At 43.6% G+C, this 12,214-nt stretch overlaps 1 protein-coding gene across 1 annotated transcript in view; it reads right to left on the bottom strand.

Moving 5' to 3' along the window:
* Positions 1–9,000, bottom strand: part of LOC107113517 (E3 ubiquitin-protein ligase RNF182-like) — a 19,532-nt gene extending 10,532 nt beyond the window's left edge. Inside the window, exon 1 of the mRNA XM_015414853.1 lies at positions 8,783–9,000. Coding sequence (XP_015270339.1) covers positions 8,783–9,000 — 218 coding nt within the window. The remainder of the gene's footprint in view (positions 1–8,782) is intronic.
* Positions 9,001–12,214: the final 3,214 nt, after the last annotated feature.

Raw genomic sequence — 12,214 nt, 5'->3', positions numbered from 1 at the left:
GACTGAAAGTACTCTCTGCAGCAAAATCTCCCTGGACATGGAAGATTGAGGGGGTGGGGTGGGGTGGGGAGAGTGAGACCAAACTAGAACGATTCAGGCTGATCTATGAACTGCCCACCAAAGACTTCCTTAGGCTGAGCTGCTGGAGGGGATCACAGTCAGGTCTCGTAATTAAAGTGGAGTAAACAAATATTGTTGCATTATGAAATTTCTCTGTTTGTCAACATTCTCAGATCTTGAGCATCAATGTGGTTCATATAGCTTCCCAGGGCTATTTTTGGGCAGGAACGCACAGGAACGGAGTTCCAGCTGGCTCCTGAGTTGGCCACGCCCAGCAGGAACTCATTAGCATAATAGGTCACACCCAACAGCAGAAACTCATTTGGATTGGCTACAATTAGGGGTGTGTGGCCTAACATGCAAAGGGTTCCTGCTACCAAAAAAGCCCTGGGTTTTGACAACAAACAAGGTAAACAGAATAAGAAGCAAAAGGTGGGTGTGGCTGGATGACCACACTTCTGGTAACGTGGGGTGTGGCCTAATATGCTAATGAGCTGCTGTGTCAGGGGTGTGGCCTAATATGCTAATGAGTTTATGCTGTTGGGTGTGGCATATTATGCTAATGAGTTCCTGCTGGGCTTTTTCTACAAAAAAAGCCCTGTAGCTTCCCAGCTATGGATTATGTTTGTGGCCTCTCTCAGCTGCCATTCAAACATCTGTTTCCCCCTTTTTTACATGTGTTTTGCTCCCTCTAGGACTACTAGAGAGAGCAAAACACATTGGGGGGGGGACGACCCTGAAGCAATAGGGACAAACAAGTGACAAAAATGACAATGCAGTTCATGGTTATTCATGGTTATATATTATTTGTTGTGAGCCACCCTGGGACCATTTGCGGGGTAGGGCGGGATATAAATTGAATAAAATAAATAATGTGGATAACTGTTCTCTGGTGCATAAACTATTTTGTACATAAGAGATGTATTTATTATGGCCTTTGTATGCCATTTTTATCCCCGAATACCCCACAATGGCTCACAGAAAAAATCCAAATACAGTTTCCAGTAAGAAAGGCTATATAAATTGGCATTGCCCAAGAATTGCTGGGCTGGAACAAGCAAAAACAACAACAACAACAACAAAAACCCCAGCACTTCCTGCATTGAAAATCTTGAACTACAGGAGTCACACACAAGGTGGTGGTGGCTACAAGTGGGAACTGGGTAAACATATGGAGCAGAGGTCCATCAGTGGCTATTAGCCACAAGGGGATAGATAGGAACTCTGGTTCTGGGGCAAGTGATGCTCTGTATTCTTGGTGCTTGGGGGGTGGGCAACAGTGGCCCCACTGGCCCCACTGGTGGACCTCCTGATGGCACCTGGTATTTTTAGCCACTGTGTGACAAAGTGTTGGACTGGATGGGCCATTGGCCCCAACATTGGCTTCTCTTATGTTCTTACACTGAGATATTTGGTCAGAATCACAAGATGGTTGAGGCCATATTTCTAGTGCTTTTGGCAATATCCTTCTATGTATTCTTTTTCCTTCATCTTAGCAAACATTTTCCTTTCCTCTGTGGTAAGTTGCCCTGCGTGTCATCCTTCCAGTTTTGACACTTGCTTTCAAGTGTTATTAGTAATCTATCTATCTAGATATTTCTAAATCAGACTGCCCTTTTTTGAACAAACTTGGTTATCTGGCACTGCAACATACATCAGTTGGTCCCAGAAGGCTGATGCCATGTTAAAATGTGGAATTTGCTGCCAGAGGATATAGTGAGGGTCACAGGAATAAAACACGTTTAAAGGGGGATTAGATAGATTCACAGAGGATAGGTCTATCAGCCGTGCTGACTGAGGGGAGGCAATCAGCCTCTGAATCCCAGGAGGCAACAAATTCCACATTGAGGGAAGGCCTCAGCCTCTATGCCCTGTTGACCCTCCACCGGAACTGGTTGGCCAATGTGTGAGACAGGATGCTGGACTAGATGGACTACTGGTCTGATCCAGCAGTAGGGTTGCCAAGTGGATCTTCGCTGGGAGCGGGGGGCTTCGGGTTGGTGTCTGGTGTGCGCGCGCCGGACGAGCATCACCCCCGGAAGTGACGGGAGGATGCCAGGCATGCTGGAGGCTGGGCCACGGCCATACAAGGGAAAACCATAGAGTTTTCCCTTAGATGGCCATGGCCCCGCCCCCAGCATGCCTGGCGTCCTCCCGTCACTTCCGGGTGACGCACACGTTGGGGCGGAGTTCCCCCCGAGGCCCGATCCGGCGCCGCCGGGGAATGGGCCTCTGGGGCGGGGGTTTCCCCGGCCCCTGGAGGGACTTGGGATCCCTATCCAGCAGGGATCTTCTTGTGTTCTTCTTACCTTGGAAGCTTTTACAAGGAGAGTGGAATGTACAGGAGACTGTATGCCTCTTTCTGGCCTCATCTGTTTCTCCCTCACTTTCCTTGCCTTTGCGTCCCCTGCTTGTTCATCAGTTTGGCAAGAGGGTATAATTGTATTGCACGTAATCCATGTGCAGACAGCAATACAAATAATCATTTGTGGCCTCCAGTATAAATTCTCTTACGATCCCATGACAATAAAAAAAATATGAAACCTGATATTAAACAGTTTGGGAACAAACCTTATTCATTCTGTTAACACCCCACAGAGGCAAGTTTTTAAACTCCATATTGGGGGTTGGGATCATTACCTTGTAAAAGGAAAATCAGCTAAGACATAGCAGTAGCATTGCTTACTTCTCACAGGAATAAAAACAGTAATATCTAAATGAAATTAAAAAGCTCCTGTGAACCTAATAAAATGAAAATGCCTGGGCCAGCATTGCAGTTAAAGCGTGCAGTGCACGAAGTATCCACGGTGCAGTCTGAGAGCATCATACCAGCCTGAATAATAGAGAAAAGTGTGCAGGACGTGGTGTAAAAGCAGAGAGCGGGCCCTATGTAAGTTTGGAGGTCCTGTGGTGGTTATGGATCATATATCCACTGCTGGTGGTACTGCCCAATAGTTAAGAAATTCTGGATAAAACTCTCAAAAGTCATCAGAAACATCACAGGTTATCACATTCCTTTCTCTCCAGAACTATACTTACTGGATCTATGAAGAGACTCGGAAATCCCCAAATTGCGGAGGGAGTTAATCTTGGTATTCCTGACTGCAGCAAAGACAGTCATAGCCAACAACTGGAAGGATAAATAAGTCCCGTCTCTCACTCAATTGTTTGCTAAACTATGGGAATTCTATTCTATGGACAAGTTATCAGACAAGGTCTTGTCCTTAATACCAATACCTGTGGTAGTAATTTTCTATTAAAATCGTTTCCATTCTTGGAATATGTCTTTAGCAACGATATGCCTCCAAACTATAATGTACCAGGAACATGCTACGATATTCTACATTTTATGTAACTCTGTACAGGCACAAACTGTTTAAAGGACAGCTTGCCATGTATCTCTTTTTATGTCTATGTTTACTTTCTATTGTATTACCGTAGCTGAATTATAATTCACTCTGTATTTGACTATGAAATTAAATTAAATTTTTTAAAAGTGTTATATCTTTTTAAAACTGGACCATATGTGGATTAATGCTTTGTTGTGAGATGTCTTGGGCATTTTTAACAGGGAAGCAGGAAACAAATCCTTAAAATAAACAAATGAAGAGAAATTACCTGAGCCTTGTTACAAAAAGGAGTGTTGTGACAGACAACCTAAGGCTAACAGATTTATTGTAGCTCAAGTCTGGATAGGCTGGAGCCAGTCAGATGCATGAAGCGAACCTTTAGTCAGCAGAAATGCATAAGTATCAGAGGGGACAACTGTGAAGAGGGAATTAGAAGGCCAGAAAAATGCAAGAGTCCTAGCTTGTGACATTTCTGTTGAAAACTCAGAAGTCTGCTCAAACAGATTTAAGACATCCTGTTATGATTTATAATCATCAGCCATCTAATACATACGAACAAATAATGATGTGATAGCTACTGAAACCACAACCATGAGAAGGAGGCTAGTCCACATGACAAGCTGTGCCCCTTGTACATGAGTTGGGCAGTTTCTTCCAGACCATAATTACATGCCAAAAAAATAAACTCTGCAGTGGTTTGGAGGAAATTGTTGAATCTGAATAGCAAGCTGCTGCATATGTATAGCCAGGGGTCATTTCCTGCAGGAGCGCACAGGAGCGGAGCTCCGGCCGTAAGGAGCCCAGGGGGCGGGCACATGCAACAAGCCCCGCCCCCTGCTCCCAGCAGCCAGGTAAATTGCAGTGGGTGTTGCCTTCTGACACACTTCCGGTGATGTCAGGGGGTGTGGCATATGCAAAGACGTTATTCTAATGAGTTGTGCTAATGACTTCCTGCACCTCTTTTTCTACGAAATGACCCATGAGGGGAGGGAGGGGCTATGGCTCAGAGGTACGGCTTTGTATGCAGAAGTTCTTAGGTTCAATCCGCGGCATCTCCAGTTCAAAGGAGCAAGAAGGAGGTGCTGTGAAAGACCTGTTCTTGAGACCCTGGAGACCTGTTGCTAATCTGAGTAGACAGTACTCACCTTGGTAGATCCAGGGGTCTTACTCAGGAGTAGGCAGCCTCACATGTTCATGTGTGTTCAACAGGTGTTGCATGGTATTATTGCAATGTATCTGCCCCGTAGAATGTATTTGTTGTTGGGATATTTCATTTTGAGCAATAGTCAGGGGATTAAATAGTTGAATGTTCCTCTGCATTAAAAAAAAACACACCTCCTCCCCTAATATACAAATCTAGGATATGGAAGGGAGTGTCTGGTTTTCTCCCTAATTCTTAAGATGAAGAAAGCTTTAAAATATTCGATGCCACACCATCTCTTAGAAATGGTACAGTCCAATCACAGACATGTTATGTGACACTCCTGATTTGGTGTGCAGGCTCTACCAGACAGAAATTGCAGAGTGCAACATTATTGCAATTTAATAAGCATTCTGCACCAAGAAAGCCTAAATTCTGTGCCCAGAATAAAGTAGATTCTTTTATATAGTTTATCTTTCCTTTACCTTCAGTCTTTGTAACAGAAAATCACTGACTAGCAAAATGTGGGAAAGAGCCCAGAGTTAGAACACCGGATGGCCAAGGGCCATACTAGGACAAGACAATGCAACATTAACAAGCTCAGAAAGGACACAAACACATTTCCGACTGCTTTGCGGGAAAGACTGCTTGAATGATTCATGGAGCAGAGACAGATTTGAAGACTAAAAGAGCATTGCAGATCACTGACGATAGTATAATCCATTACAAATTAGATCCAATGAAACTGTAGGAAGTGCAGGAAGCAGTATGAAGGGAGCAGTCCCTGGCAGTGAACCCATTGCAGTAGTTTTTGAAACCATTGCTATTTGGTAGGATGTATTTGGAAGCAGACAGTTTTTGCGATATGAATAAAGGCACCTCTGGCTTCACGCTGGGGATCCCTAAGCCACAGATGTTAAGGGAGCAACGCCCGTGCAGAATGGCCACCACAGTACCAAAACAGCAGCATCTCATCAGTACCTCTTAATCTCTGCAACAGCAGCTACCTCTGTAAGTGTACATCCGGCTTCATGTTCTGTTTCCATGCATCCAACGCTTCTGGGAGCAATATGTGGCTGTGTCCTCAGATGCTCCGATGGATGGATCTTTCAGAGCTGTTAAGACTTCATTGCCCTCTTGCAAAGGACCAAATCTTGCAATTTGTCAGAGAGCAGAGCGGCTCCTAGAAATTGCTGCGGGCCACGTTTCTTCTGATGTACCTTCATCGCACACGATGTGATTGTGACCCAGGGAGCTATTTCACCGAAAACAAAACATTTTCCTCAGTTGTTGGTTGACCTGATACCTTGCCCTTCAGCTGCATTCACAGCTGCTTCAGAGAAAAACTTTACGTAGAGTGTGAAATAATATCGAATTTACAGAAGCAGGGTATGAAGGACCCCATGTGGACTATCATCTATTTTCAGTTGGAAAATAGTCTTAAATTCCTCTGAGTTTAACAGGTGTTTTTTTTTGGGGGGGGGCGGATTCTGAGATTTCCCAGTGGTAGGGTAAGAAAATCAAACAAGGAGTAATCCAAGATAACAGTTTACAAGAACCTGTTCCAGCACATAAATACTACAACCAGGACTTATTATCTAAATTTGTTTTCTGTGCTAAGTCCCAAAACATATACACAGTAATTTTGTAAGAGATTGCTAGAATGCCTTCCCAATCACCACTGTCTGTCTGCTCAGAATATTATAAACATAACATAATTATGCTTTGTGTGAAGAAATGTTTTTCTTTGGTGAATTTTAAATCCAACGCCCGTCAATAGCCAGAAAGTGTCTTTGAGGTCAGCTTAAGTCACGGTATCTTTAATTTTCAGAACATGAGACCTGATAGGAAGCACTGTGTCATGAACCCTCATGCATGGGAATTATGCCACTTAAACTTTTACAAAAAACCTAACGTTTTGCTTGCATTCTGAGAGCTGAGAAGGCCAAGGAATATCTTGATATCAGCTGGGTAGCTCTGAAACAAGCTGGACAGCCAGCAAGAAAGCAGTCTCTTTTCTAGGAAAATGGCTTTCTATCAGAAACTTCACTAACAATTGTATGAAACCCTGCAGGTTTTGTGAACATGGGTTTAAGATGGCATTGGATGAGCATAAAGGCATGGGGAATGGAAAGGAATGTTTATTGTGGAAAAAACATTGACCGTAGAAAGTACCATTGAGGTCCAAGAACTGACAAGCAAAAGAAGATGAATGCACCAGAAGACTGCAAAGACCTACACGGGAGGAGATTGCAGCTATAGAATTTCGGTTTTTCTCTCTCTTCTCTCTTCCCCTCTCTCTTTCCCCCTTTGCCTTATATATTTCCCCCCCAAGTAAAGCAGCCTGGATTATATAGTGTAGGGGAGCACATGGGTAGGGCTATTGGGACACCCCCACACACCTCCCCAATGGGCAAGACTCCTGTGAAAGTCTTCTCTGGAACTGTTCCAGAGTCCCGGGTGAGGGAACGCCGATGAGAAGAGCTCCAGTTTGAAGAGGAAGAACAGAACTTAGTAAAATGTAAGAGAGCAGAGCTAAGAATTGGAGAAATATATTTCGGTTTTGTATCTTACTTTCTATCTTAATTTATTCTAACCCATTTTAGTATAATGATTCAGAAATGAAATATATATAGAACACATGGTTATAAAATAAGGAGCTTTAAAGGGAAATGATGGGAGATAGAGTTTATAAGTGCATTTGTACTGGAGTAATTTTGGGAGGCAGAAATATTAATTTAGGTGTGCCAATTCTACTGGATTAATTAAAGGTTATAATTTATTAATGAAGTAGAAGCAGAATAAGATTGGCAGCTTGTGGAAGACTACTATCAAAGAATGTTAAATGTACTTTTTGGTGTAGAATAACTTGTAAACAACTTGTAAGAGTTTGAAATTAATAAAAATGTAACTGAAAAAAAAAAGAAAGCACTGTTTATGCCAGTCCACTCTGCATGGGTGGCCAGATCCTCAACTCCCTGCATCGCACAGCCCCCCCCAAAAAAAACGGGAGTGACTCACAGAATCACCCGAACTGACTGTGGTTTGATGAACTTGGCTCTGTTTTGATATCAGTAAGGGTAAAGAGGGTTAGGTTAGCTCGCCTTGTGATGCATTCAGAGCGAAGTGCTGATAAAGGCTGGTTAAATGAGTACATTTTTATTGATACTAAGCCTAGTATCTGATTGCAGCATTCTGAGCACGGCATGTTCCTGAAACAGCACTCCAGGAACCAAAATTAAATGTAACTGTCCTGCTTGTACCGGTTGACGATTCACCCTTAAAGGTACTCTTTGGAAATGTGAGGATGAAGCATCTGAAACTAGCAAACTTTTTGTTGTTGTTGTTTTACTTCCCAGGGAAGTGGGAAATGAACTTGAAATAGTTTGGGAATCGACCACCAAAGAAACCAGGAGGATGAAGGAACTCTTGCGTAAATCTCAGGAGAAGAGCAGGCAGAGCCCTGTCAGAGCTTATGAATCACATTTGGCTGACACAGATGCGGCTGTCACTTCGAAGGCAAAATAAGGTGAAAGATGTGTCTCACGTTAGCAGAGAGGCTCGGGAAAAGAAAAGGGGGGGGGGATTAATTACACATGTAGTATTTAGATAGTCTCCAGTTGTCCCTTGATGAGAAGTGTGTTAAGTCGCTCACTTAACAAAGCAGTCAGAGAGTGATTCAGCAAGAACACAACTTTATTCTTCAACTCGAACACAACTCCAACACGGATCAACATCAGATAGCCAGAACAGAACGGTTCAGCTTTTACATTGCAGAAGCCTTGCTTTTAAACCTTCCCGGCTAATATAGCCACGCCCACTGTACACATAACAACCAATAAGGTTGAAGACATAAGGACCAATCACGGTAGTTCCCGCTCAGGAGCTTACTGTAAGGTGATTGGCTTGTAAATTCCTGGACTAGTACCAGATTGGATATCTTTGGATCCTAGTCCAGGACGAAGCTTAACATACCATTCTTATGAGCTGTTTCACATAAGATGTTTACGTGCTTTCCAATACATCACAAAGTGGACATTTTAAGCTTTGAAGAGGACTCCATTGAATAGTTTTGTGCAAAGGGATCAAGGTTTACATAGCTGAACATAATATTTCTAGACGTGCAAGACATTGTTGGTGTTTGGATAGTCTCAGGAGCTCCAAAGCCCATCACTGGAGACTCCATCTTCTATTTCAGTTGTTGGCAGACAGTGAGAATTCATGTTCTCACTGGGCTAGGGCTCGGTCAACCAGCCTTTGGAAGGTTGTGGTGGCTCCGTTTAGCCCAAAGGTAGGACTGGTGTGCTGGGTGTTGTGCTGGGTGGCAGGCCTTCTGCAGGTGGTGTGCCAGGTGCTGAGCTGGGTGGAGGGCCTGCTGTGGGTGGCGCCCTTCTTGTGGGACTGGCTGGGCCCACGACGTAGCTCCCCACACTGGTGTAGCTCCTCCATGCCCAGGTGAATCCCTTGGGCTGGGTGGAAGTCCAGGATGGCAGTGGGTCAATGCGGGGTGTCCTCCCTGCCTGGTGATGTAGATGTCCCAGCTTCCTTCCCTTGGTGTCTGGCTTGGGGGGGGGGGGTTCCTCAAAGATCTGAGACATGTAGTCCAGGTTGAGGTGGGACTTGCCAGGCTGGTGCTGTACAGTGAAGCTGAAAGGTAAAAGGGAGAGGTACCACCTGAGCACTTGCTGGTTGTGGTCCTTCATCCGGGTCATCCACATCAAAGCGGTGTGGTCTGTTAAAAGGACGAATGGGTTGGTCGCCAAATAGAACTGAAGGGCACTGACAGCTCATTTGACTGCCAGTGCCTCCTTTTTGATCACTGAATATTTCTCTTCTGCTGGCTGTAGCTTGCAGCTAAGGAACAGGACAGACCCCAGCTGGGTGCTGGAGGCACCCATCTGCACCAGGAAGGGCCGGGTGAAGTCCGGGTTTTGAAGGACTGGGTTTCGGTACAAGGCGGTCCAGAGGACATTGAAGGCCTCTTGCATGGAGAGGGTCCAGTGGAGGGTCCTTTTTAAAACTGTTGGTGAGTGGGCTGATGAGGGTGGCAAAGTGGGGAATGAACTTCCCATATACGCGAGAAGGCCCAGGAGCCACTGTAGTTGCTGCTTTGTGTTGGGCTGGAGGACTTTGTTCCATGGACATGGCCTTTTCTGGTAAGGCCTCAGCTGGCTCCATCCTACAATGAAGCCCGGATACTTTAGTTCCCTGAAGCCGACATAACTTTTTCCTGGGGTTGGCCTTCAACTCTGCCACTGCCAAGTCATCCGGGAGTCGCCACAGATGGTGTATGTGGATGGACCAATCAGGACTGCAGAGAATTATGTCATTGATATAAGCCTGGACCAAGCCTTGACACTGTGCTAGGGCTCATTCAACCAGCCCCTGTGATGTTGTGGCAACTCCATGTAGCCCAAAGGTAGGATTGGTGTGCAGGGTGTCCCGCCGGATGGCAGGCCTGCTGCAGGTGGCACTCCAGGTGCCGTACTGGGCAGCAGGCCTGTTGCAGGCAGTTGCTTCCTATGGGGTCAGCGAGGCCCATGATGGAAAGGCCTACCTTCACATAAATGTTTTCCCCAGGTCCTCCCCAGGTTTGTGTGTTTCATGTTGGATACATGACCCTGGGCATACATGGACTCAATTTGGTTGAGATCATGGAGGGGGCTTAATCACACCCTCCACTGTGCCATTTTCCCAACCTGAAATGCCCCTGAGGGTTGCTATTTTTTCCCACTGAATAAACATAGGCGTACTCTACAAGTACAGCCAAAAGTACTAAGTCCATGGCACCTGAGAAGTATGTAAAAATTATTTACAACATTATACAGATTTGTTTTACAGTGCTGATATCAAACTTTAAATACTAAGTTAAAAATCAGTTGGAGGAATTTCCATATCACAAAGTACCAGTTTGAATAATAACACAATAAATTGGTAATTTAAAAATCCAATTTAGCAGTAATTTACTGAGAACTGTAGTAAATCTTCATAGTAATCATCAGTAAAGAGCTGTTGATGAAGAGAGACGTTGAGCATGGGCACCATCTCTACTCCCCTTTTGAAGTTTCTTCTTCAAGGCCAACTTCTCACATTTCAAGGACAGCATGTCAAAAGCTTAACAAAATTAAAACAAAGTTTACTGCCAAGCCAATATCATTTCTCCCATGTAATAACAATACCAAAGTGATACCAACCTTTTACATTTCAGTTGCAGCACATCAAATAGTATAACAATGTTTTAAACAGCAGTCGTAAAATGCTCACATGCGGATCAATAATGAATAGCTTCTTGTGGGATTCGGCGCAGTGAGAACAGTCACACCGGGATGCTTTCCCGTGTGATGGCTGGATCGTTGCCTCTTCTAGAGGGGTTCAGGGGTTCCCGAACTCCAATGAGCTCCCCGAAGAGGAGCTCATTGCAAGGAGCTTCACTTGGACTCCCCCACGAGTGGCAGCAAGCAGGCGGGAGCCCTAGATCACCCAGAGGCAAGAGCCATTCAAGAGCACCCATGTCAGACATCGGTGCACAGCTGTGACTACCCAGGCAAAGGGGGGAAAGTTTTACACCTCATCCATACCATTGATGAAGAATAACACCATGAGTACACACTTAAACGCAACAACATTAGAGAATCACCTACAATAAGCCCCTTTAAAGTTTAAAGAGACAGAGGAAGGGAGGGGTGAAGAACTTTCCTCCGTCCCCTCTCCTTCCTCCTAAACATGGCTAGGAAAATATCTTAAAGCAACTTTCTCTTTTTAAAATGGTTTTGGGGGCAAAAAAAGCAAAGAAAAGGCTATTGTCTGAGAGTATAATATCACCCAATGAAATACATCATTTGAGAAAAATTGGTATTATCTGACTTTGGGCTTGACTGAAGCAGTAACAAAACTATTTTTTTCCCTTGGAACTATAAGCAAGGCATTTGGAAATACATGAAGATCTTGTAAAGGATCATAATTAATTCCACTCTAATAAGGATTACAATTAACTATACTTCTATAAATGGATTACAAATACTTTATTGCTTAAAAAGAAAAAGAATTGGATCTTACTTCAAATTTATTATACGCCATATTCCCATAACATTTTTTATTGAAACCATAAAAATTTACAGTATATTGATTGTACTGCACTGTATTTTAAATAGCTGTATACTTTCTAGAAACCACAAAAATTCACTGTGTTTTGACTCTATTGTATTGTATTCTAGAAAACTGATTAGAATCTTGGCTTATGTTGAAAGTGTCTCTGTTTTTAATATGATTACTACAGCTATTGTTTTGTAAACATTAGAAGTGGTGTGAATGCAAGACTTTGCAGAAAAAAATACTATTTGTTTATTTGTCTCATTTATACCCCGCCCTCCCCACAAAGCAGGCTCAGGGCAGCTTCCACTCAAGCATAAATACAATTAAAACATACAATCATATTAAAAACAACAGTTAAAAACAGTTAAATAACTTCTGAGATTTTTCTTTCCTAACACATTGTTTTAAAAATGGATGGCATGGATACATTTCAAAAGGTGCCAGGAATTACATCTTCAGTTATAATGAATCCTCTAGATACTAAATTATTGCAGGTTTCCTTACAGGATCTTCAAATTTTAATTCAGAATACAGTTATTACTGCTGTCAGAGTGGCAATGAAAGAAGCTTT

The sequence above is a fragment of the Gekko japonicus genome, unplaced genomic scaffold (genome assembly GCF_001447785.1).
Source record: "Gekko japonicus isolate JY-2015 unplaced genomic scaffold, Gekko_japonicus_V1.1 scaffold1649, whole genome shotgun sequence".
NCBI lineage: Eukaryota > Metazoa > Chordata > Lepidosauria > Squamata > Gekkonidae > Gekko > Gekko japonicus.
This window is presented reverse-complemented; position numbering and strand designations above follow the sequence as displayed.